Source organism: Cetorhinus maximus, chromosome 8, assembly GCF_964194155.1.
Source record: "Cetorhinus maximus chromosome 8, sCetMax3.hap1.1, whole genome shotgun sequence".
NCBI classification, from domain to species: Eukaryota; Metazoa; Chordata; class Chondrichthyes; order Lamniformes; family Cetorhinidae; genus Cetorhinus; species Cetorhinus maximus.
This window is the reverse complement of record NC_135886.1, coordinates 9,666,798-9,694,411: the sequence shown is the minus strand read 5'-3', so window position 1 is coordinate 9,694,411 and position 27,614 is coordinate 9,666,798. Positions and strand designations below refer to the sequence as shown.

General features: G+C 44.9%; 1 protein-coding gene across 1 annotated transcript in view; it reads left to right on the top strand.

Annotated features, from left to right (window-relative positions):
- The first annotated feature begins 2,893 nt into the window (after positions 1–2,893).
- Positions 2,894–27,614, top strand: part of nuak2 (NUAK family, SNF1-like kinase, 2) — a 40,735-nt gene continuing 16,014 nt past the window's right edge. The window contains exons 1-3 of the mRNA XM_078546413.1: positions 2,894–3,287; positions 20,227–20,347; positions 26,495–26,646. Of these exons, the coding sequence (XP_078402539.1) occupies positions 3,033–3,287; positions 20,227–20,347; positions 26,495–26,646 (528 nt within the window). The 5' untranslated portion in view covers positions 2,894–3,032. The remainder of the gene's footprint in view (positions 3,288–20,226; positions 20,348–26,494; positions 26,647–27,614) is intronic.

Sequence of the window (27,614 nt, the reverse complement as noted above, 5' to 3'; positions counted from 1 at the left end):
TGAGGGGTAAATATTGGCCTGGACGTCAGGGAGAATTCCCCTGCTCTTCCTCAAAGTGAGATATCTTTCACCCACCTGAAGGAGCCTTGGTTTCACGTCCCATTTGAAAAATGGCACCTCTGACAGCTCAGCATTCCCTCAGTACTGCACTGGAGGGTCAGCATGGATTATGTGCTCAAGCCTCTGGAATGGGAGTCAAATCCTTCTGAAAATAACAGGCACGGGTGCTAATAGCTAAGACAAGTTGGTAAGCAAGAGACATCAGCACTAAAGAATGCAATGGGAGTTACCCTGTGTGGTATAACATATAGTGTTCATTGTACAGGAGTGCTAAAGACATGTCTTCCTGTTCCAGGAATTACACCGGGAATTTTGCTGCTTTTGAGTACGGGTTCTTTGTTTTTAGGTGATTATGTCATTGATGATTAGTCACAGGCACCATGTCAATCAAACAGACGCAGGAAAGTAAAACAATGTTGAATTCCTGATGTCTCTAAAGTACTGGAAGTCACACAGACCCTTCCCATGGTCGCTTGTTGTAGCCACTCTACTCATATTTGGATTGGAAATCAATTTCAGGGAAAACCTAAGCCTTTCCAAATCTCACTTGGTTCCTCACTGAATTCCTTAGTAGAACAGAAAGTCCAGAAGAACTACTAAAATTGTCAATTTGAGCAGCAGCACCCTCTCCCCACCACCAAAGGGCCCTGGTGAGATCATCTAGCCCAGCAAAGGCCTGGGATCCATCTTACTCTCTTCCGGGTCTGTCTGTCTGGTCCATTTCCACATCAATGCATTTCCGAGCTGAACCACAATTAAATACATAACCGAATGGTGAGTTAAGTCTTTGAAATTATGTACAAGGTTACATTCATTGCAACAGGAGGAGGCTATTCAGCCCCTCTAGTCTGTTCCGCCATTCATACGTCATGCCTGATTAGTACCTCAACCCCATTTTGGCTTTGCTTCATATCCCTTGATACCCCCACCTATCAAAAACCCTTCCATCTTGGTGCCAAAAATTTAAACAGACAAAGTGGCGTTCCCTTTGGCCCCCTCCCCCTTCCCTCCACCTCCATGTTCCCCTAGCATTTTGGGGGAGAAGCTTCTCCATGTTCACTGCCCTTTGGGCGGAAGAGTGCTTCCTGACGTCATTCACTATTCCCGGCCACTCTCTGAGGAGGAGACAGTCAACAACTGTATGTATACCCCTTGACATCCCATGCTTGTAGCATTTTACCACTGTATCAGTTTAGGCATCTTGTGTATGTTTTACCCAAAAATAAATACAGGCAAAAAAAAAAGGAAACCTGGCAATAATACCAGTAACTATTCTGCTTCATAGCTGGTTGCGTTTCATGGTTAATCTTTACTGAGAGAACATCATTGTTTTGGGACCTTTTGCAGCTATTGTTTCTGTGTTGGAATGATTGGCCCAGACCACTGGGAATGCTCGAGGTATCTGGGATCCCTGCACCTCCTAGTGGGCACATCAATACTTACAGGGACAAGGGGGAGTAGCTGCCCCTTCAAAGGGGGAGGAGGGGAAGACAATCAGCTGGAGCTTTCACTGTACACACCCGAGTGTAATCCTCAGGGATCAGGCTCCACTGCGGTGGAACATGACCACTTTGATATCGCAGGGCAAGCGCAGAATCGCGGCCCGGAGAGCAGGGGAGTGAATTTGAAGGGTTAAAAAGCATTGTCCCAATGATACTTCACCAAAACAGCCGTCGATGCCCGTTTCTGATGCTCTAATCGTGAATTTAAGAGAGAGCCGGGCACCCACTCAATAATGTACCTGAATCAGCCACACGGCGGAAAATCTCAGATTTATTTATTTATTTTGGGAAGCGCTTTTTTTGCACATCGCTGGCCATTCAGCTGTGTGAGCCATCACCGCCGAGGTACCTGTCCTGACCCAGTGCCTTGACCACCCGGTTTTCCTTAGGAGACTCTGTCAGGCGATCAGAGACAGAAACTGACCATGTTCCCGGGTGATTTGGCGGTTTATTTTCTGACGAATTGTTGTTCCTTGTTCCCACTGTTCTTGTCCGACTGGGGAATTGCCGTTTCCAGCCCCGGTGACGTCGTTTTCCATTTTCAGCTTTGTGCACAAGAGGTCGAACTAAATCCTGTCACCCCAGCCCCTGGTCAAGCCGCCCGGCCCACGGTTTTTCAACATGTCTATTCTGATGAAGGGTCACTGGCCTGAAACATGACCTGTTTCTCCCCTCTCCACCCACCCCTTGGCCTGGCCTGTTTCCTGGGGTGGGCTGGGGGGGTGGGTGGGGGTACAGGGTTAAGTGGCGGGTCCCAATTTGCCCGAGTGCTTTTGGGCATAAGGGCTGAGGGAGCCAAGAGCGTGAAAATGCTGATATTCTCCCTAACTTTCGCCCCCTTTCTGCTCTCCCTCTCCCTCCCATTGGCAATGAAAGGTCGATGAAGCCTCTGGTAGTCGAATAGCCCTCCCTAGGCGGCTTTCCCCTTCATCCCAGTTGGATGGAGTGTAACAACCAGCAACGTGGGGGGAAGGAGGGGAGAGGGGGGGGGGGGGGGGGGGGTGTGTCTAGTTTAAGTTAGAACATCTTCTGTCCACCTCCACAACTTTGGTAGATGCGAACAAGGAAAGAAACAAAGGTAAAGGGGTTCCGTGATTGGCCGGAGATCAGCGGCGCTGCGGAGAGGCGGGCTATTGGCTGCGACGTAGCAGGGGGGGCGGGGTTAGGCTAATGAGGAGGCTGCTGAAGGTTCCACACGCGACTGGGATCTGGAATTGTTGCATTAGTGTTAGAGAGAGAGAGAGTGGTACATTGTGTCAAAGAGGGGATACACTGTATTCACGCTACCTGGACAATGAGGGGATAGTAATCATGTGTTACTTTACCACCAAGCTCTGATCTGCCGGAATTAGATCGTTTCTTTTTTTTTTCCTTCCCTCTCTCACTCCCTCTTTCTTTCAGTTTCCCGATACTTTTGCATCCCTCATTCGGATCTCCTTGTCTGTCTCTCTCTCTCTCTGTCTCGTTCGAATGGATCCAGTCCCTCCCTGTCTGAGCCGGGGCTCGGCTCTGGGTGCCGCCTGCTCGCTGTCTGCAAGCGGCGGCAGGGATCACCCTTCGCCGCTGGCCTCCCGCTCCAGCTCGCAGACGCCCGACATGAAACGCCAGGCGGTGAAGCGGCACCACCACAAGCACAACCTGAGGCACCGCTACGAGTTCCGCGAAACTTTGGGCAAAGGCACATATGGGAAAGTGAAGAAAGCGGTTGACAGATCCGGCCGAGTGGTGAGAATTTCTGTAATTTTTTTTTATTTTTTATATATATATATAAAAAAATTAAATTTGCATACCATGTAAAGGTGATCACAAATGAGAATCTGCTTTTCTGCTGGAGGTTGGGGAGGGAGACTATTATTGTAGAAAAGGCGGTTTGGGGGGGGGGTGGGTGGTGGTGGTGGGAGAGGGTGAGAAATGTTGGCGGCGGCTCTCCTGAGAGAACCAGTCAAAACTTCCGCGAAATTGACTCGCTGTTAATTTCCTCGGAGCCTCGAAATTAACAACTCGCTTCACTTCATTGACAGCCCGTCTTCTGCTGCTCGGTGCCCCTCGGACCCGCCTCAGCACAATGCAAAACTCATTTCTTGACAGATCTGGGGCAGATATTATTTGCAATGCGGCTGACCAGAATCTTAAGGCTGAGGCGCTCGTTCGACCCCTGGAGTAGTTCCAAATTCGCTTTGGGGTTTGCTAAGAGCTTTGTGTGTGTGTGTGTGTGTGTGTGTGCCTTTTATATACATCTTGTTGATGTAGGAACATGGTTCACGGGGAAAATATTTACAATCATCATGGATTTTTTCAATATAGCGTCCCAGTTGATTATGAATTTCATGTGGGTTACTTGCTGTGTAGGTTTTTAATTCGGAGCCCACAATCTGTCTGAACATGTTTTTGTCAATTCCATGGCGTTATTTTTCAGTGTTATGATAACAATAACTGATGCCTGTGGCAAGGGTTATGTCAGGATCGCTGTTGGCGATTTCCAAATAAGTCAAATATTGATCCCATGTATTTCCTGCACTTTTCTCAGGAGCCTGGCTGCGAATCGTATCCCACCGTTCTGACCATTTCGAAGCAGGATTGGTGGGTTTATGGCGGCTGAATGGGCCAAATGTAGCTTTCATTACCTGGGATGTCTTTTGTACGTTGCTGAAAATTGCTGCAGCCTTAGCTCGTCAACCTGGTCTGATCTGATCTGTGCAACCTGGGTTTAGAGGCAGAAGAAGAGGTCACTTTGCCCAGAGTGCAGCAACAGCACAAGTTGATATAAATGCAAAATACCGCGCGGGTGCTGAAAATCTGAAATTAAAAAAAAAACAGAAAATGTTGGAAAAACTCAGCAGGTCAGAACCAAAGGAGAGTCACATTGAAGTTTTTCCAGCATTTTCTGTTTTTCTATTTCAGATTTTCAGCATCCGCACAGTTGAAATGCTGGTTTTGGCTTAGCTGCAGATTGTCACCATACCCCAGCTTTGATGCTGTCTTGTTATCAGATTATGAGAATTTCAGGAATTTCCCCCGTGTATAGTTCTATAGCCATAGAATCAGGAACCCCCTTAATCCATGGAATTCCCCAAGAACCCCACTCCATAGTGTGGAAGTTCCTTCCCCTCTTTCTCCTCCACCCACACCCACCCAAAAAAAGGGCTGTGGATGCTGAGGGTCAGTTTTAAGACTTCCAGTTCAGAGATTGATAGATTTTTGTTATTTATGCACATTAAGGGTTACAGAGCAATGATGGGTAAATTGATTTGACTGAGATCAAACTGAATAGGAAAATGAGCTCAAAGGGCTACCTCCCATTCTTCTGTTCCCTTTTATTGAAAATAGGTTTGTCCCTGATTGTCACAAGTGGGTTTGTTAAAGGCAACTGCTTTTCACCCTTTCCCTGGTCATGTCGCCAGGATACCCTGTCAGCTAATTTTCCTTTGAATGAAAACTGACCAGTGGTTGGTTGCTGTCTTGCCAGGAGATCGTGAAGGGAGAACATTTTATGGGCCAAAATTGAATACATGCCTGACATCACCCTTGGTCCAGTGTGGTCAGTCGAGGGTCCATTTCAAAGCTGTCACTGGTACTGTAGTAAGACAGTACAGTGGGTATGTGGAGCATGATAGGTGGAGTCTTCTGCATCAATCATTATGATTTTCCAACCCTCTAAACATAAGCACCAAGAGTCTTAGGATGGTGAATACACTAATAGAAACCCCTGGAATTGCAGAAGATGCCCTCAAACTGCATTTTGTATCCTCTTTTTGAGGAGCGACTGTGTCACTGGCTCCCACCAGACAGGTCCTGTGCAACCCAACTGGCAACCCTGCATAAACCTACCACATTCACCAAGAGCTGGGCATAGGTAGTTTGGCGGCCTTAGGAAATTGGGCAAGTGCAAGTTTGGGGGTTACCCTAGGGGTGGGGGTGGGGGGATGGGGGGTGGGAGGGGGCATGCATGAGGTCCCTGAATCAGATCCTGGCAGCCCATGCTCCATCCCAATGTTGATATGATAGTTACTGCTGGTCCTGTCCATGCTGGGACAGAGCATTTTGAGCTGACCTAGAATCATTGAATGATACAGCACTGAAGGAGGCCATTCAACCCATCATGCCTGAGTCAGCCAATTAGTCCCATTCTCTTGCCCTGCAAAGTTTTGTCCTTCAAGTGTTTATCCGATTCTGTTTTAAAAGTTACCATTGAGCTGCTGTCACCCTTTCGTGCACTGCAAATCAGGTCACAACAATTCACTGCCTTGAAACACTCTCATCTCTTCCTCCCCCTCACCACCCCCACAACCATTTCTTTTGGCAGTGCTCTGTGTCCTCTGGTCACATTAGGGTGAAGTAATGGTGGTCAGAAGTCTGACACTTGATAGTAGCATCTTCGGCAATTAATTCAGGGTGATATGTAAGAAATGTAATTGTACATTTAAAAACTACTGGCATAAATCTGAATTATTCCTTTCACTGTATTGGTGTCGTAGGAGTGATTCCCTAATCCGGCACTCCCCCTGTAAGAATTGTACATCAGAAAATCACAGGTTCATTTTCCTGGGATGTTTCACCATTAATTTTAAAGGACAGAAGATCATGGGTGTGTTCCCAGGATGTGCTTCCCAATGACAGCACTGCTCTACTGTAACATTGGGATTTTTTTGTAGCAAAGAATGTGAAGAGGATAGGAAAAGGGCTGGCATGCTGAGATGATATTTATGTTGGAGCCTTTGCTTCATATTTTTGACTTGAATCACAAACATTTTATCTTTTTAAGAATCTGTCAATCTTGTCAATTAATCTCCCACTCAGCAGCCATATCTCACTTCTCCATGTCAAATATTTCTCAAACTTTCCAAAGATTGCTTATTTAGTTTATGAGCTGAGAAGTTTGCTTTACACCCACTTGGCTGGTTCTGTGCAACCATTTTCCGATTTTTTTCCCTCCTATCTCTCCTCTTCCAGTTTACTCTCTTCCCTCCCTCTAAGGCCCAGGCTCATGCTGGTGTCCAATTCCATGAGATTGGGCACTCGCCATGTACCTCATGCAACAGGTAGCTCCTTGTGTGGGAGTCAAGGCAATGAAGTTGGTTTGGTTATTTGACCATATGGAGTGTCATAATCCAGAGTGGGAGAGGGTGGGGTCCTCTCCACACACCCAATGCCCATATGCCTTCCTCAAGGGATCAACCCACAGAGCTTAGTGTGGGGGCCGCCCAGAGACGGAGGGCAGTTGAACTCTACTTAAAGCCATCTGCCTCCAATTAACTAACTCAACTTAACTTAGCAATATTGAGATAGTCTGGACAGGGGATGAGCTCGGATTATTCAAAGCAAAGTCAAGATTTTCACCAATCTTTGGAACAGAATCTCTTGCAAAAGTGGCCCAAGGATGCTTTCCTGTATGTGTGGAAGTGGAGACAATCAATGATTGCAAAAGGAAATTGGCTGGGCATTTGGGGGAAATAAACATGCAGGGCTATAGGGAGATAGAAGGGGAGCGGGACTGACTGGATCGTTCCACAGAGAGCCCACATGGATTCGATAGGCCGAATGGCCTCCTTTTGCACTGTTAATGACTCTCTGACTCTGTCTCCAGCATGTCTGGAATGGTCATTTTGAGTTTATAAACAGCAACTTAATTATGCAAATTTAGAGATTTAAACTTGTTTGACTCAGTCCCTGCGATGTGCCCTTAGAAAAATAAATTACCTCTTGCGCCTGATGTGATTGGATTTGATCTTGTCCTTTTAATAAAATGCTTTCAAAAGGATGAAATTTGAGCCTGATGTTCGGAGTGATGATTGGAGTCTGGCTATTGTGCTTATTAACATTGATGATGCACCCGAGCTACAGTAAAAGAACTTAAATGTAAGCAGTGCAGAATTAATGTGTGATTCAGGCTTGTTTGCTCAGTGATCATTTCTGGGAAAACATCCTGAATCCCAAAATTCATGCTGTTAAATGAGGCGGTTTAAAAATAAACCTAACTTCAACCAAGATTTATGTTCATATAAGTTCAGCTTGCTTCCTGATTTAGAAATAGCAGGCTTTCAACTGAACGCTCAGTGTCATTGCAAAGCTGTTGTTTTATGTCAACATTTCACCCAGAATCTGGTATGGACGAGACACTCTGTGGTTGCCAGTTATGGCCCGTGCGCCAAATGAGATAGATTGCAAGTCCAGTGCAATAATTTGAAATGTTGCTCTTTGTGTGTGTTTGGAGAGTCAGACACACAGATGTTGAAAGGGAACCATGCCATATTTACACACACAAAAAAAGCTTGTTTCAAAAGCATTTATTTTTAATTTATTAATTCTCAGAATGTTGGAATTGCCAGCAAGGGGCATTTATTGCCCATCCCTAGTTGCCCCTTTTTAAATATGCTGTTCCTAAAATTTGTAAAAAAAATATGTTACATAACAGTTCAAATTTGACATTACATAATGTACAATTCAGTTCAATTTCTTTCAATACAGTATGTGCACTCTCACTACACTTGCAATCACAAGATATATTTACAATATACGTCACTGCAATTTGTATAGTGAAGGTGCTTGTACAGTACTGTTAGGCAGGGAGTTCCAGGATTCTAACACAGCCACAATAAGGAACAGAAAATACATCTCCAAGCTGAGAAGGGTTATTGTTGTGGCAGAATGTTATCCTACCCCCCGCCCCCGACAAACTCAGTGGTTCTGGGAAAACCTTGTAAGTTAGGCAACAATTTTTTCATTCCTAGCTTATATTTTAAAAAACACAAATATCCTGCACTCATCATGGTTTTAAAAATGTTATATATTTAATATTATAACGTCAGAAGATGGCAATTCTTGCTGGTGTTCGCATGAATACAGACAGAGGCTGGGCAGCGCTCAGTAGCTCATTGTACTCGCTCGAGTGACGAGCTGCCCCTCAGCACTGTGTCAGTTGGCCTGTGTGAATGCACTAGCTCTTACAACAGTGCTCCCTTTGAGCGGGGTGGTTTTCTGGACAAGAGCCCTGGGTGAGATTATTCAAACAGGTGCAGTTATGTGAAAGCCAGCCTGTTCATTAAATATGTAAGAAGTTTTTCGGGGGAGTCGTCACTGGACGAAACGTGCTGATTAAATCTGCACTTGTGTTTCTGAAACCTGCTTTCACTTTAGTGAAAGTGCTATTGCAGAGAAGGACAATTAAGGTGCATTCGTAATGTTGTAAACTGACATGGAGATAGTTCGTTAGTTAGTTAGGGGGGGATGGGGAGCAATGGAGTGATCTTTGTTTACTGCTCCTTTGCATCTCCCTTGTTCCAAGATTTCTATAAGAAGCGATTTCTTTCTTGCTGGATTTAATATAGCGACTACTAGCAGCCCCTTCCCCCACCCCGCAGGCATTTGTATTTTATTTCCTTGCAGGGAATTTGGGGCTCGAAACTTAGCTCCATTGCACAGGACCCCACCACGTCTGAAAAGTGTAAGAAGGCAAGATGTTAATTATATTGTTAAGATACACAGGTGATTAAGTACTTGGAGCACATATAAATAGGGGGTCTTTCATGACTGGTGGGAACTGGAGTGCTTCCTCGGTCTCCAAAATGATATTTAAATTTAATTCAATAAGGTTCCTTGAAAAAAAATTTCTCCTTTGTTACAGTGTTCCTTTAAGAGGCTATCACTTTAATTTGGCCTGGTTAATTAGCCAATTAGTTACAGGTGTACTCAAAACAGTATAAATAGAGGAAGCCTTCCACAAACGGTGGGCACCACAGGAGCATTTCGTCAGCCCCTGAAACAAAACATTCTAATTTAATAATGTGTGTTTCCTTTAAAGTATTTTTGTCTTTTGTTATGGTTTGCAATTTAAGGGAACCCATTTTGGTTCCTTCCCCCTCAACACCCTTACTTAACAAAAAGCGGTCAATCTCCATTTGAAACGTTTTTAGCTGACCCCAGCTTCAGCAGTTTTTTGGGGAGCATGTCTCAGATTTTCACTTCCCTTTGTGTGTTAAGTACTTCCTGACAACACCCCTGAATGGCCCAGCTCTAATATTAAAGATTATGAAGGTGCTTTGTGTGAGAAAACCTTACTCAGAAGTGTAATAGCCAGTTACAGCACGATTCTGATCTGCTGCAGTATGACATGTAATAAGATGCCATATTGTGACGGTCATTGTAAAACTCCTGTATTGTTTGGTATAAATGTCCTTCAGGATGGTGAGCACAGATGGCCTCCTCCTGTTCCTATGTAAGGAATCCACCAGCACCTGATTTAAGTGCATGACAGTTGAAAAAATTCATGGGTATGACAGGGAAATGATACCTCAGTGTTCATTTCTCCTGGCTTCTGTTTTTGTTGTGGATTGGTGTCGAGTGGGAGGTGATGTCACTCTTTGATATTTTATGCAAACAAACCTGATGGGAATTACATCATTAAAGGCTGTACAAGCATCCAAATTGCAAAGGGAAGGCAAGATGGAGGAAGGTTTGTGGTTTTATATGTGAGGCGTTTACACCTGTCTCATGATGACCTCATGACAGTCATATCCTGTGTTGGAAGAATTAGGAACTTAGATAAATTGTCAAGATCCACTTAGTTAGTCTTCTACCATCCTGGTAGTGAGGTGACAATGATAATGGAGTTATTGACTAATCACATTGCACAGTCTCTACTAATGAGTCTACAACAGACCCAGACATGAGGTGAGGGAAACCCCTAGTGGTGGAGAGTTGTCAGAACCATTACTCCAAAGACACCCGTTGCTCCCAAGGCACCTTCCAAACCTACAACCATCTAGAAGGACAAGGGCAGCAGGTGCATGGGAACACCACCACCTGCAAGTTCCTCTCCAAGCCGCACACCATCCTGATCTGGAACTATTTCCCCCTTCCTTCAATGTGGGTGGTTGGATCAAAATCATGGAATTCCCTTCCTAACAGCACTGTGGGTGTACCTACACCAGATGGAGTGCAGCGGTTCACCACCACCACCTCCTCCAGGGCAATTGGGAATGGGCAATAAATGCTGGCCTTGCCTGTGATGCTCACATCCCATGAGTGAATAAATTTTTAAAATTACACTCGCCCACCCATCCGTCTCCTCAAATGTACATAAACTCACTAAAGGATATTTACAGAATCCCTGATGTGAAGCATATGATGGTGCAATAGCTGTACAGTTCTGCAGAAAGTGTTAACGGAAAATTACAGTTCACTTCTTTACACTGACCTTGGGGCCCAATTTGTGCTCACCATCCTGATGGACATTTATAGCAAACAAGACAGAGTTTTACAATGACTGTCACAATAAAGCATCTTACAACAGCAGATCAGAATCGTGCTGACTAATACACTTCTGAGCAAGATTTTCTCACACAAAGTGCTTCATAACCTTTAATATTAGAGCTGGGCCATTCAGGGGTGTTGTCAGGAAGCACTTAACACACAAAGGGAAGTGAAAATCTGAGAGACACTCCCTCAAAAAGCTGGGGAGACTGGGGTCAACTAAAAATTTCAAAATGGAGGTTGATAGCTTTATGTTAGGTAAGGGTGTTGAGGGGTAAAGAACCAAGATGGGTAAATGGGGCGAAGATACAGATCGGCTATAATCTAATTGAATGGCAGAGCTGGAGTGAGGGGCCGAATGGCCTCCTCCTGTTTCTATGGAAGGCATCCACCAGCAACTGATTTAAGTGCATGGCACTGGAGGTAACAGGGAAACAATACCTCCGTGTTCATTTCTCCTGACTTCTGTTTTTGCAGGGTTGTTATCAAGTGGGAGATGTTGCTCTTTGATGTCATATGCAAATAAACCTGATGGGAATTACATGATAAAAGGCTGTTTAAGCACAATGTAGGATTGCAGTGTAATATCAGAAAGTAAATGGCATGCAATTAAACTGCTTTCTCAAGCGATTACTGTTAATGTGTTACCAAGCCACCTCGAGTAAAGTGAATGTGCAGTGAATTGGATGATTAGGGAGTGGGGACAGCTGGTTTTTTTACCATGGGGACTGGCATTGGCCAGGGGACAGTTCCAAGCACACTGAGGGAAATCTCTTCCCAACTTGTTCAGGTGCCTGTTTCTCGGTACGGACCTCGGCAGTGTATTTGGCCATGGGGAGCATCACAACCAAGACCAATCCTATTCTTGCCTGCGATTTGAGCAGCAGTTACTGTGAATCGTTCAGGAGTGATGTTTTGCATTTTCTCTTCCCCCTCCCTTTCTAGCTGAGAGGAATGCTAAACTCTCTAACTGTTCCCTCAAAGGAGCTTGAACTTGGGAGTTTCCTGGTCTGAAATGGCTCAGTGCGTTGGTGAGCAGTGCAATCATCTGCACATCCAATGGTGTCTTCAAGTTTAGAGAAAGTTCAGCTGGTTAGATTGGCAGGGCTGTGGAGTGAATCCACTGACTTGAATACATGTCAGCTGTGGATCAGTGGGCAGCCCCTCCACCTCCGAGTCAGAAGACTGTGGGTTCATGTTCCACCTCAGAACACGAGAGACTAGGCTGACGGTCCAGTGGACTGAGAGAGTGCTGCACTGTTAGAGGTGCCATGTTTTGGGTGAGGCATTAAACTAAGACTGCATCTGCCCTCTCTGATGGACGTGAAAGACCCTATGGCACTTTTGCAAAGAGGGGAAGGGCAGTTATTCCCTGTGTCCTAGTTGATATTTATCCCAGAATCAACTTCACTAAAAAAGGTTATCTGGTCATTATTCGTGGGAGCTTGCTGTGTGCAAATTAGCTGCAATGTTTCCTACACTATTATAATTCAAAAGTACTTAATTTTGCTGTAAAGTGTTTTCAGATGCCGTGTGCTATATAAATACAAATCTTTCTTTCTTTTGACTGTTAGCTGTGGACTGCAGGAGAGCTGCCTATTATGACCTCCCACCCATCAATAATGTTATTGCCCCTAATTGAGACACAGTTGTACGATGACAGGATAGCTATATAAAAGTTGAATGACTGAGCCAAGTAGATAACAGGTTCCAACTCATATGGAATTATGGAGCAGTTGGTTGATATGAAGCTTGTGCTAGTTAATCAATTGGTTAAGTTCTGGCAGGGTGAGAAGGAGATAAAAGGTCAGGGTCAATGAGAGTGTGACTGAACCATCTGGTAAGTAGCAACTCTGGTGAATCAGCCATGAGAATTTATGCAATTAAAACAAGGAATTGCCAGAGCTGGTGAATGGAAGCCTGATTATAGGCCAATACTGATGGAAGAGTGTCTATTAGTTATCCACTCCCAACTCTAGAGTCCTCCCTAGCCTAGGAAAAGTGGTTGGACATTCACCCTCATGGAATAAATGGGCCTTTAATTCCCCATTCACAGGAGTTCAGATAACCCTTGGTGGAAGGGAGGTACATTGGTCCCAGAAGTAACTCCCTGCGTTAACTGAGGTCTCTCAAAGTCCTGACTAGTGGTGGATGGGAGCATGGAAGGGCTTTGAGTTTATATTGGGTACCTGTGGGCCAGTCAGAGCTTGTCCAGATTATAAAGCAGGTCCCAGGAACTCTGATTCAATAAGAGCTGGATTGATCTGAATCGCAAAAGGTGTGTAGGGAATGGCATCTGCTAGTTAGAATCGAGGCAATGGTGCCAATGAAAGTTGGACAGGGTTTTCCCGGCACAACTGTAGTATTGGGTTGATGAAAGAACGTGATTGAGAGTGTTTGTGGAGATGACTGTAGATGCAATCATCCAATCTTCCTGATCTAAGGGGATGACGAGGTGTAAAAGTAAAGGGGAAGATTATATTTTAAGTAATTTTTTTTGCACAGCCCAATACTGACACATGAATTGAAGCATTAATCAGGATCCCCTATAGATGAAATTGAAAATGTTACACTGCATTAATGAGTATTGCACTAATTAGATCAGAGGTGCATTAAACCATCCAACTGTGACTTGAGATATGGCACCAAGGCATGTAGCTGGAGTTAAGATACACATCAGCAATGATCTCACTGAATGACGGATGAGGTTTGAGGGGGCTGAATCTTCCTCGTACGGCAACATTGCATGACTGTTGTGTCATGGTAGGAAAATGACACATCAACCGATATCCTCGTGTGAATGCTGTTGCAGTGGCACTGAGCAGTGTCTTGGAATACAAGCCTTAGGTGGTCACCAACAGACGGTGCAGCAGCTGGGGCATGGGGGTGGCATTTTGTTCCTCATACATGCATTAAGTATTTACATAAAGCGAATGCTATGGTCCATACAGTAGGAAGTCACTCTCAGGCCTGTCGGTTTGAGTCTCGCCTAGTTTTATTTGGCCTGTTTATGAAGCTCAGTTCCTAGTGTTGTCTATTTGTACAAAGGGACACTGTTTAATCCTGTAGACATACATCGAGGAGAAGTAAATAATCAGTTCCTAGTTTTGTTTTCACCTGCAAGCCATTGACTAATAAAGAAAATGTTTGGTTTTGAAATGCTGAAGCCAGCAAATCAGCTTGCCCTCTTGCATCACACCCTAGTTTAAAAGAAAACAGGCTGGCGCGAGAGTGTCAACCACACTGCCATGGTTCCAAACTCTTGCCCATCATCTTTATACTTTTTAATGAAGCTTAAAGGGGTAGTGTCACCTCACTGGGCATTCAGGAAGACCTGCTGTATGGGGCACGGTATAATTCCTGTAAGAAAGCTTATGTGGATTCTGTATCTCCTGCAGCCCTAATATTTGTGATACAGTTCAGATTTTTATGTCATTTGTAATCTTTTCCCCTTTAAAGGAGCATGCAGTCCTTGATGAGGGGTATTTTTTTTTTTGCAGTCCTCTTCATGCCCTTGTAAAAGTTTATCTTGTAGTAATATAGTTGCTAAATGTTTTCTAAATTCACCCCACTTTCCTTTCTAGTTCCACCCTCTGCCACCCTGCCCCGCAAACTTCCCTGGTGTTTCATCGCACTGTTGGCGAATTCAGTGCAAAGAAAAACAAACTTGTAGCTTGCTGCACCTTTCTCCTTCAGGCGTAGGAGTGTCACAGTTCTGTTGATCTGAGCATGTCAGCTGTGGCTCAGTGGTAGCTCTCTCACCTCCTGAGTCAGGAGGCTGCAGGTTCAAACCCTACTTCAGCAACTAGAGCACAAAACCTGAGCTGGCACTTGAGTGTTGCACTGTCGGAGGTGTAGACTGCTGGGTGAGACTTTAAACTGAGGCCCCATCTGCAGAAACCCGGGCACCATGTTGAAGAACAGCACAGGAGTTCTCTCCAGTGTCTTGGCTGCGAATTATCTCTCAGCCAAGACTGAGACAGCAGTTTCTCAGATCATTATTTCATTGCTGCCTGTGGGAGCTTGCTCCGCGCAAATCACTGCCACACTTCCAACATTGCAACAGCGACTACGTTGCAAATAGCATTTCATTGGCTGTAAAGGAGATTGTGAAAGGTGCTTTGTAAATCTTCCCCCCGCCCCCCCACCGCCCAAAAAGAAAGCAGGAAATGGAACGAAAAGAATTGTTGCAAGTTCCAATCAAATTCCATTAGATTTACATGTTTGTCCCATGAGGACAGGTTAGGCCTGTATCCACTGGTATTTAGAAGAGTAAGAGGCAACTTAATTGAAACCTTTAAGATCTTGAGGGGTCTTGACAGGGTGGATGCAGAGAGGATGTTTCCCCTTGTGGGAGAATCTAGAACTAGGGGTCGCTGTTTAAAAGAAATAAGGGATCGCTCACTCAAGACCGATGAGGAGAAATTTTTTTTCTGAGGATTGAGTCTTTGGAACTCTCTTCTTCAAAAGGCGGTGGAAGCAGAATCTTTGAATATTTTTTAAGGCAGAGCTAGATAGATTCTTGATTAACAAGGGGTGAAAGGTCATTGGGGGTAGGCAGGAATGTGGGGTTGGGGTTACAGTCGGATCAGCCATGGTCTTATTGAATGGCAGAGCAGGCTCGAGGGGCTGAGTGGCCTACTCCTGCTCCTAATTCGTATGTTTGTATGTACATCGAAAGTTGGAACTGGAGACGCTCAGGGCCGATTGAGCATTCCACTCACCTGTATCCCCTTTCCCATTTATTATGGATTCTCATCCAAAAATGCAAGATTATTGACTGTGACAGCTACATTACTACAACATGCTGCCTTGTCATGCGGGAAGATGTCTTGAAGTGTTTTAGGAAGAGGGGAAGCACAGGATGGGGACTTGGGGAGACTTGAAGAGAACAGAGGCACTAAGACAGGAAACTGATGGTGGAGACAAAGTTGGGGGGGGTGGGGTTGGTGATGCATGGGTTCAACAGCCACCAAGGGAAGGATGTTTGGGGTTGCAAAGCATGAGGAGAGCAAATAGATTCCATATATGTTCACTGAAATTTTAACAGACAGAAGGAGGCTACTTGTGTCATTGTTTCCCGGCTGCCTTTACAAAGAGCTATCCACAACCCAGCTATTTTCCCCTAACACTATATTTCATTAACACAAATGCTGTTGTTTTTATATTATTGTTGTTATTATTTATTTCATTTTTGTTGTTATTTTATTATTAGATACTAACGACATTAAGGAAAATGGGGATAGCACAGGAAAATGGTGTTGAAGTTGATGATCAGCCATGATCTAGTTAAATAGTGGAGCAGGCCCAAGGGGCTGAATGGCCTACTCTTGCTCTGTTTCTGGGAGCCACATACAGTGTACTGTTGCTTCACCTTTCCTTCACTTAAGCATTCTTTAATAAGTAACATGTTGTGCATCACTGCACAAATTCATCCCCCATTCAGGCTGCTTCCTTGAAACCTACTTGAATGAGTAACCATATGGGTTAGCAGCTGTTCAGCCTGAACTCCACAGCTCCTGCCTTCCTCCTTGCCCAGTAATGTTCTCCCCCTTCAGCTCCCACATAACACACGACCTGAATCAGAATACTCTCTGCAGGATAGCTACTGATGACGCATACTGTCTCCCACAGAGAACTGCTAAGCGTCTTTTTTTTTAAACTGAATCAGCGTTGAAGACAAGAGGTGAATATTTGGCTCAGCCTGGGTCAGTTTTTGTGCGCCTGCTTGATGTCACCCAAGGTTCAGCTCCCAAATGGAAAGGAGGTTGTGGGACATTATTTTTGTTTAAAATGTCAGAAGTGAAGAGGTTTTGCACGCACACAAGAGAGAGAGGGATTTAAAAGAAAATTGAAGGGTTTTGGGGTTTTATTTGTGAGTTCTATGCTCAAGTTGAACATAAGCAGGAACAGGAGGAGGCCATTTGGCCCTTTTGAGCCTGCTCTGCCATTCATTCAGATTGAGGCTGACCTACTTCGACTCACAATCCACATAACCCTTAATTCCCTTAATACCCAAAAATCTGTTGGCCTTGGTCTTGAATATACTCAACGACTGCGCATCCATGGCTCTCTGAGGTAGAGAATTCCAAAGATTTGCAATCATCGAGTGCAAAAAATTTCCCCTCACCTCAATGGTCAAACCCTTTATTCTGAGACTGTGACACCAAGTTCTAGATCCCCCAGCCAGGGGGAAACATTTTCTCAGCATCTACCCTGTCAAGCCCCTTAAGAATTTTATATGTTTTAAGTAGATCACCTCTCATTCTTCTAAACTGCGAGGGATATAGTCTAGTCCTCTCAATCTCTCCCAGTACAACAATCCCCTCATTCCAAGAATCGTGTACACAGCCTCAATGGTGAGTATGTCCATCCTTAAAGTAAGGAGACCAAAACTGCACGTGATACTTCAGATGTGGCCTCACCAATACCCTGTATAATTGTAATAAGACTTGAGGGAGGTGACTGCTAGAGGAAGTAGATCCCTTTTTCTAGTTATGGGCATTCAGTGCCAGCATCAAGTGCCACCAACTCATTGGGCAGCTATAAAGTTGCCTCACCCCCAATCTCAGAGGAAGAAGTTACCCTGTGCAAGTGTGGCATTTTTTAATGCTGCATCAATCAGTGCCAAATTAAGAACACCTTTGTGAGGTAAATTAGAAGTTCAGAACAAGGGGGCGTAACCTCAAAATTCGAGCTAGGCTGTTCTGAGGTGATGTCAAGAAGCACTTCATTCCCCAAAGGATAGCGGAAATCTTAATCTCTTTTTTTCCCCCCCATTAAAGCTGTTGAGTCTAGGGAGCAATTTAAATTTCAAAACTGGGATTGATAGATTTTTGTTAAGCAAGGGTTATGGTAACTCCTTCCCCGACCACTCTCATTCACACTGCCCCCAAACAGCCAGCACACAATCCATCATTTAGTCCTGGAGCATAAGTGGACTCTGTACCCCAAGCTGTCAGGCGACCTTCACAGTTCATCCGCATTAAATCCCTTTCACTCATCACTCCCTGTGCTCCCTGACCAACATTAGCTTCTGACCTGGCAATGCCTCAATTTTAAAATTCTCATCCTTATTTCCAAATCCCTCCATGGCCTCGCCCTCCTCCCTATCTCTGTAATTCACCCCCCCACCCCCCCAAACCTACAACGAGATCTCTGCGCTCCTCCGATTCTGACCTCTTGCACATTCCCGATTTTTAATTGTTGAGCCATTGGTAGCTGTGCCTTCAGCTGATTTAACCCTAAGCTCGGGAATTCCCCCCCTAAACTTCCACCTCTGTTTTCCTTTTAAGATGCCCCTTAAAAAGCTCAATCTTTGACCAAACTTTTGGTTATCTGTCCTCCTATCTCCTCTTGTTGCTCGGTGTAACATTTGATTTGATAACACTCTCCGGTGAAGTGCTCTGGGATATTTCACGACGCCAAAGATGCTATATAAAGAGAAGCTGTTTTCATTTTGGTATCACACAAGCTGCCTTAGTCTAGAGAGTCACATGTCAGTCATTTGGCTGCACACAGACTAACTGCCGGACATATGTCTGTTTACATTGAAACTTTTCAAACGCAAACAGCTCGAGCTGACTGGCTCCATGTAAAAGGGCGTCACAGACTTGCCTCGTCCTTTGACCAGCATTCCAAATGCCTTTCTCCTCTGTTGTCAAGGTGACCAGGATCAATAGCATTGAATTTGTTTTTTTTTTTAAAATGTGTGTTTGTTCGGGACCATTGAATACCCAGGTCCTTTCCCAGGAGACTTGTCTCAGTTCTGCAAGAATTCCAGCTCTGAGTTTCTGCCCTGATAAGCTCCAATAAAAAGGTTTGCATAATAGTCCAATGACCTCAGACAGATGCGGAGATGCTTTTGCAGTAAGGGCCCTGACAAGCTGTCAGTTCAGGTTGAACACAGGGAGCTCAGTTTGAAAACTTTTTAAACAAAGGGCAGGAAACCCTCCATATTCATTGTCCTGGGATTTGTGCCATGCACCAGTTGAAATACCTGCATTCTTCGCAGAATGCTGCTTTGTCATTTTTACATTGTGCTCTTAATAATTGTCACTGAAAAGTTCCCAGCATGGAAGAGTTGGGGCACCCCAGGGTGCTTTTACAGTCAATTAAATAGTCTTCTTTGGAAAGTATAGCCACTGTTGTAATGTACAAGCAACAGCCAATTTGCACACAGCAAGCTCCCAGAAACAGCAGCATGACAATGTCCAGGTACTGTAGTACATTTTGGGGAGGTAGATTAAAGGATAAATATTGATGAGGCATTGAGGAGAATTCCCCTTCTCCTCTTCGAAGTAGTGACCACGGGATCCTTTGGCTCCACCCAAGCGGGCAAACGGAACCTTAACAACTTGTCCGAAAGACGGCACTTCTGCCAGTGCAGCCCTCACTCAGTACTGTGTGTCTCTTTAGTTGGTTTCTGCTTAGTTTATGTGCCGGGTAAAGCTGGAACAATTTGCACAGTTGAGCATCCAGCCAGAAAAAACCCACTTAATCACGTTTTGCACAGCAGTCAAGATATGGAATGACCTTAGATTAATTGATTGTGCAAGATGCACCCGGAATATGTAGATAATTATCCTCCACCTAAAGTAATTGGCCTCCTTTGTACCGGTAGTGAGGTGATAGCTGCAGATTAAGATTAAGGAAGCAGCTGGTAACCTGCAGGTTCTGTTTATGAAACACTAGGGTTTTGAGCATTTTGTGAGTCATAACGTACAGAGGAGACGCCCTCACCCTCACCCTCACAATTCTCCTTGTAGCTACTGGTAGATTTTCAGTCCCTTCCCCACCCCCCCCCCACCCACACTCTGATTTACCTTTTGCCTGTATGTGCAATCTATTCCATTTGACATTGGCTTCTGGTACAACAATGCCTCAATTTTTAAAAGCTTTCGTCCTTGTGATCCTTGGGTTCAAATCCCTCCATTGGCCTTGACCCTCCAGTTCCTGACTGGAGTGACAAGAACTGCATTTATGTAGCACCTTTTAATATGGATAAAAAGAACGAAGCGTTCCCATGAAGAACCAATCCAAAGAGATTTGAAACCGAGCCACATGTGGAAATATTCGGACAGGTGACCTGCAGCTTGGATGAAGGGTGGGATTTTAAGGAGCGTCTTGAAAGAGGAGGGAGAGGCAGAAAGGTTTAGGAAGGGAATTCCAGACCTTTGGGCCCAGGCAGCTGAATGCACAGCCACCAATCATGGCGGGGGGGGGAAAGTAAGTGAGGAATGTGTGAGTGGCCAGAATTGGAGGCACACAGATCTCGGAGGGTTGTAGGACTGGAGGAGGTTACAGAGGTAGGGAGGGGGTGAGACCATGGAAGGGTTTGAACACGAGCATGACAATTTGTAAAATCGTGGCATCTTTGGGTGAATTCAAAAGGTGACCATTTCTATTCTCACAGGTCGCTATCAAGTCGATCCGCAAAGACAAGATTAAAGACGAACAGGATCTGGTCCATATCCGCCGGGAGATTGAGATCATGTCATCGCTTAGTCACCCGCACATCATCAACATCTACGAAGGTAGGCCTGGGCTTTGAGCATAAAGGCTGGGATCTAACCGAGGCTTAAAATCCAAAACCTGCTCTCTGCCCGCTCCTCCCTTGTAGTCACTTCCCAGATTGACTCCCAAATGAAAGGGAAGACTTTCACGCACCCTGACCACCCCCACCTATTTTCCTGAATTTGCTGTGGTTTAAACTGGGCCACCTGGCATCCATTTTTCAGGCATTGTGTGGCCTCTGAAAGCCCCAAAGATAGCAGGGGAGAAGCACATTCGCACCTGCGGCTGTTAATGCACTGGCCGTATTGGGAAAGGGCAGGCACGATGTGGCATCTTTACCCACAGCTTTTTTTAAAAAATTCATTCACGGGATGTGGGGCATCGCTGGTTAGGTCAGCATCTATTGCCCATCCTTAATTAAATGAAAGTGGTGATCAGGCCATTTAAGAGTTAACATTGCTGAGGGTCTCAAGTCATATCTAGGCCAGACCAGGTAAGGACGGCATTTGTGAATCAGACAATCGGCAATGGTTTCATGGTCATTATTTGACTTTTTTAATTACTGATTTTTATTGAATCTGCCGTGGTGGGATTCAAACCTGGGTCCCCAGAACATTACCCTGGGTGTCTGGATTGCTAGTGACGATACCACTACACCACTGCCTCCCCATGCAGGAGCAAGCATTATCTTATTTGCAGATCTTTTGGATGAGACATTAAACTGAGGCCCCATCTAATCTCTCATGCGAATGTTAAAGATTCCCAGAGCCACCATTCAAGGAAGCGCAGGGGAGCTCTGCACGCTGTCCTGGACAACATTTGTCCATCAACCAAATACTAAAATCTGGTTATCCAGTGGTTATCACATTGCTGTTTGTGGGACCTCTCTGTGCACAAATTGGCTGCTGTGTTTTCTACATTAAAACAGTGATTTCAACAGTAATTAGTTGGCTGTAAAAGTGCTTTGGGATGTCCTGAGGTCATGAAAGGTGCTATAGAAATGCCCGTTTCACGTAGCAATGAAGGACCTAAATTCCTGATTTAGACACTCCCTCAGCAGCATTGGTTCACTCTAACCCAGTTGGCGTTAGTTGGGGAAGGGTTGGGTCCCAAAACTGGTACTCCTGAATTTATGCCCCAAAGAAGATTTTCTTACCCCATGTGCTCAACATCCCTGTCCCACACACGAGCAGTCTTCTTTCTACATGAGCCTAGATGGTGAGCGTCAACCAGCAATTGGGTAGCATTGGGAAAGGGGCAGTATTATCGGGGATTCATCTAGTCCCGTCCTTTCTGCATTCCACCCCCCCCTACCCACCAACCCCCCCCATGCCCCATCCCCATCCTCTCACCACCTAGCATCAGAATGATACCCGAGGATGAGATTCTGGAGGGTCTTGATCCCCACTTTATCTGATGGGTGGGTCCACACCTTCAGGGAGTATGGCGGTGATGAATGAGGAAGACACACAATTCGACAAAACCCGCCTAAATACGATTACAACCGTGAAACTGTTGTCAGGGGAGGAACTGTTTGGCCGCACTAAGTTCACCTGTAATTTTAGATTCCGTTGTATGTGCGCGAGCCATGGCCTGTGGAGGGAGCTGGGTCTGCTTTTTGTAAAGTGCACAGCTGTCTCCAATAGTCCCAATAACTCCTTTGGCAGCCTTCCCGTCCTTGATCTTTAAATAAAAATGTTGTATGTTTTTTTTAATGCTTTTAAGTGAGTTGTAAAGCGCACAGCGCTGCTTGATTTATGAAGTGCCTCTTGAACCTTTTTAGCAAATAGTCCATGTTGTGGGAGCTGCTGGACATAGCGGCGGCAACATTTGTGTGTGTGTGCGTGTGGGTTTTATTTAGTTGTATCGCCCTTGACCCACTGTGGTTTGGGCACGAGGGCTTATAGGTATGGTGTTAACCTCGGGCCGCATTGCCCCCTGGTGACCCGCAGCGATCCATGCCCTCCTTTGAATCAGCTGTCCAGGGCCCTAAATGTCCTTCGATGCTGATGAGCAAGAAACCAGGGAAACCAGTTAGAGTTTGCTCTTACTGTGTGCCATCATTTGGCACCTTGTGCACCTTCAAGCAATGTCCAGTGAGAACTGGAGGGGGGGTGGAGGCGGGGTTTGGGCTGCCACACGATGCCTGCCATAGTTGCATAGCCTACTGCCACTCACTTTCTAGGCTCAGGCAAATAAAAATGAACACTCTGGCAAGAAAGTGTGCCCTAGTGATTGTAGGCACTTTGGGGAGACACTTATTTCTGCATAGTGTGTGTACAATACTACAGAATGTCACTAGAAATTGGCATAGCGTGGGTACACAGCAAAATAATTTTACATTTTAAAACAAAAACCACGTGTGCTGCCAGTGCTGTACTTTATAAGATTTTGAACTTTGGATGTGGTGATGAACAATCAGCAAATGGCGCTGATAGATGGTTTTATTGCCCGTCCCTAAAATAGGAGGATCGTTACTATTTACAATAAGTAGGTGCCTTCTGGTTGCACTTCCTTATAGTGCTGAGTTTTTTTTTCTGTTGTTGTACTGAGATAATGGCATGAGATCGAAACTTGAACCTTCCCCCCCCACCTCTGTCTGCGACGGGAAATTCCACAAACCTAATGTTTGTTTGGTGCTTTAACAAAGCGACAGCCAAGAGGAAATTGCTGACCCTTTCCAAGGTTGGTCTGTTTTGTGAATTTACACATTCTTTCTTGCTGGTGAACATTCCATTGTTCATCATGCCTGCAATCACACTGAATCCCTATTATTGCCATGACATCAGTGGATGGAAATGAGGAAAATTTCCATAGTGTTGTATAATGCCATCATTCTCTGGTGTCTGCTGCTGTATATAAACAGCACGCTCGCTCGGCCTTGGGTTCTTTTTTTTGTTCTCTTAACTTGGCTGATACACAGAGATGCGTCTCCTCTCACGTTGCCAGGTTATGGTTCCTCTAGCGCTGATGGACCTCTGATGCCTTGTCCAAATCACCAACGTTTCAGTCTAGACGGTGAAGAAGAAATAGCTTGCATTTCTGCAAGATCTTTCACAACCTTTAGATTCCACAAAGCACTTTGCAGCCAATGAAGTATAGCCATTGTTCTAATGTAGGGAAAATGGGTCAGCACCCCCATATGTGCACAGCAAGCTCCCACAAACATCAGTGCAATAACGACCAGATTATCTGTTTCTTTTTTTAGTGATGTTGGCTGAGGGCTAAATGTTGGCCGGGACACCTCTTTAAAATAATGCAGCAGGATCTTCTGTCTCTACCTGAGAGAGCAGACAGGGTCCTGGTCTCCTCAGAAATGGAAGAACACTAGAGGGAATTTAAACAAGCAGCCAGGTGGATGCTGACTGGTATTTTCCATTGCAAAGTCATAGCTGCTGAATCTGTTTAACCAGCTTCGTAGAGTAAATGTGTCCCAAGGTGTAAACAAGCTTATTATAATTCTGATCGTGTGATGGATTTTAAACCTGACAGATCTATCTATGTAGGGGGCAAAATGTGCCAGTTTTATGCCCCAAGTTTCCGGTGGAAATTAGTGCGGGCATAAGATGCGCCTGGGCCCTATTTAAGGTATAGCCAGGCAAATGATAGGTTCATTTCTACCATAAGGTCTGCTGATCTAATATGTGTCACTAAAAAGCTAAGGGTTAACTAAGGGCAGCAGGTGGTGAGGGATAAAACTGGAAGCTTGAAGATGAATTGCTTTTTCATTAGACAGGAATTTATAACTTTATCTTGGATTGGTCCTGAGTCAGGTTTTTAATGCTCTATAAGAAACTCCTAGTTTCATTTGGAAACTTTCCTCGATGCTGTTTTTTTTTTATTTTGGGGAATTTCTCTCAAGTGAAGGGGACAGTGCAGTCTGATTTTTCCCCCACAGGGATTCCCCTCCTTCTGACTTTACTTGTTGGAGAAGATCAGCGAACCAATTGGGAAGTCAGCCCCCGAGGAACATCGTTCCCTGATTGTATTCACGTGGCTGTGTGACTACTGGAGGGTTCTTCTGTGTGCAGAAGTTCTTGAAGCTGCCACTTGTTCTAGGGCGTGCTCTGCCATGTCTCTGCCGTGCCACAAAGAATGAGATTGGGGATGGATTTGCCACCATTGCTGTCATCTGCCACACATGCTCAGAGTATCTCTGCAGTCCCTCCAAATGGCTGTGATGTCTTACAGGCATTGTCTTTTCATTGCAGGACCTATTGGGATGAGTGTCCAAATGCTCAGTGGCCAGGGCTTAGTGTCACTCAAGCTGAATGCCTCAGACTGCAGCTCCTCGTTCACTTGTCTATCTTGTGTGTTGAGGGCACTGGCACTGATTCATTTCTGTTAGCATCTTTTTTGCTTCCAGCCTCTATGGAGATAAAGAAGAATGATAAGTGTTGTTAGTTTTCTGCTGCCTAATTGCTTTCTGTAAGGGTCCCTCAGAGTATGGCCCTCAAAAAAAAAGGAGACACCGTTTCTCATTGTTCACCATTAGTGTTCAGGGTAAACTCCATAACTCCACCCCCACCAGCATGAGCTGACTGAGTGAGTGCTCAGGATTCATAGTGCTACTGCAGCCACCCCCTTCCCTGTCCCTCCTTCCTGCAGCCTGTCCATCTCCGGAAATGCACGTAATCATTTCCTGCATGACTAAAAGAATGCTGTTTATTGTTGGACACGGTCTGTTTAATTTGACGGCCATTGAAGAACTTTCATCACTTCTCATGGAATTCACACACAGATGGTGAAGTTTCAATGAACGCCCACTATTTAGTGCTGTGCCCATTTAACTGAAGCCTTCCGTGAGCGGGTCATGACAGATCGTTCAATGTGCCAAGTGACACCCTCAGCTGCCTGGGCCCTAAGCTCTGGAATTCTCTCTCTTACCCCTCTCTCCCTTCCTGTAAGAGTCCACGTTTTCGCCGAAATCTGACAATGTCCCACCACAGAACGGGTGACGGATCACGGAACTCAGAATTTCGGGAGTGCCATTTCTTTTAAATGTTGGGGCGTGGTTTGATGTTGAGCTAACAATAATGAGTTAAATTCCCAGTGAGTGGGTGGTGAGGCGCAATAGATATTGTTCTATGTAAAAGGGGGAGGGCGTTCCTTGGCCTTTTTTGCTCTGTTGTGAAGTCTGACTCATTCACCTTTTTACAAACTTTATCTGGTCTATCAAAGTTTTTATTTTAAATTCCATAACATACAAGCAGCATGTTACACTGCAGGTAGTCACTGTGTGCTATTTTTTACATGCAACATGTTACATGAGTAGTCACTGTGTGCTATTTTACTTTCAAACCTCGATGTGATATTGACAGTGGAAACTGAGATCCTTCCATTACCATGTCCACGATTGGCTTGGGCACTGAGTTTTGCTGGGCTATTTGGCCATGAGGGCATCACAGCCAAGTCTGATCCAATCCATAACCCAAAAGCCTACTGACACGCACTTTCCAAAAGAAATTGCCAGGCTCCAATCAGGAGTGGAAACCCAGCTTGATTTTTACCCACCCCCAAGGTGCGATATCAGCACCCCGACTGCTGCCCTCAGCTGGGCTCAGTTGAGACGACAGACAAGATCTGCAATTCTTCTGGTATGTGTCTGCCAACTGAATGGGGAGGGCAGCAGTTCAATCACCCTCCCTTCCATGATCAGCCAGCTTATTCAAGTGAATCTGTTCATGGTAAAAATGCAGATTTTATATTAAAAAAAAAATCTCTCATTTCTCTCCGAGTGCCTATTGCCTTCATTTGCATTTAAGGGTGATTTTACATGAGTAAGTCCGTGACTGCCAGAGGAGAACTGTGCCCAATGGGAGAGTCGATCAGAGGACTAGCTCACTGGGCCATAGCTTGGTCTCCAACCCGAGCTGCTGTTGACTGCAGCTCCTCACTGGGAGAGTTGAAACGGGCAAATTTCCCCTGTTACTTGAAAGGTTTTTCCAACATTTCTGAGTTATTTGAAGGCAGTGATCAAAACCGCCAGTGTCATTACCATCCAGTGATCTCTGAACTCCATCCTGAATCGGAAAAGCTTGTATCCTGAGTGACACGAGCTTGCTGTAGCAATGTTTGATGTTTATGGAATAGCAAGCGCCTTATAAACTTCACAGGAAAATTCTGTAAACTTAAGGAATTTTTTTATGTAATTTCCTCTTTTTTAGTTTTTGAAAACAAGGATAAAATTGTGATCATTATGGAGTACGCAAGCAAGGGTGACCTGTACGACTTCATCAATGAGAAGCAGAGTTTGACCGAGCAAGAAGCCCGACGTTTCTTCAGGCAGATTGTATCTGCCATCCATTACTGTCACAAGGTATGATATCAGACGGCATCTGCTAAACAGCTTGGCTATCTTGGTGGGTGGCAGAAGGGAGTCTGACACAAATCGATTTTCAATGGGCTTTGTCTGCACTATTAAAATTAGTTAACACTTTGCAGCTCATGCAGCTGAATGCAACCTTAGCACAAATGCAGACGCACACACTCTCACACTCGCACTTTCTTTCTCTCTCTCTCTTTCCCTTTCATTCTTCCAAATGAACATGCGCAAATAGGAGCAGAAGTGGGCTGTTTGGCACCATGAACCTGCTCCACCATTCACGGCTGATCTGTTTGTGTTTTGATTTCCACGTTCCCATCTACTCCCAATAACCTTTGATTTACTTGCTGAACAAGAATCTATCTACCTCCGCCTTAAAAATATTCAATGACCCCGCCTCCTGAGGTAGAGAGTTCCAAAGTCGCACAAAACTCAAGATAAAAAAATTCTCCTCATCTCTTTCCTATAAGGGTGACCCCTAATTTTAAAGCAGTGCCCCCTAGCTCTGGATTCACCCACAAGAGGATACATCCTTGTCAAGACCATTCAGGATCTAATATACTTCAATCAAGTCACAACTTGCTCTTCTAAACTCCAGTGGAAACAAGCCCAGTCTGTCTAACCTTTCCTCACAAGACAACCCACTCATTCCAAGTATCAATCTAGTAAACTTCCTCTGAACCGCCTCCAATGTGTTTACATCCTTCATCAAATGAGGAGGCCAAAACTGCATACAGTATTCGAGATGTCATCTCACCAATGCCCTGTATAACTGAAGCATAACATCCTTACTTCTACTTTCAATTCCTTTCGCTCATGATTCATTTGATGATTCAATCCACATTGTTAAACCAAGATGGGCAAACAGGAAAGTCCTAATTTGACCTCGGGTCCACCTCCCCCCAACTCCCTTACAGGGTTGATTTCGGTTATCTGATTTTGGTTATGGGCAGAAATTGGGG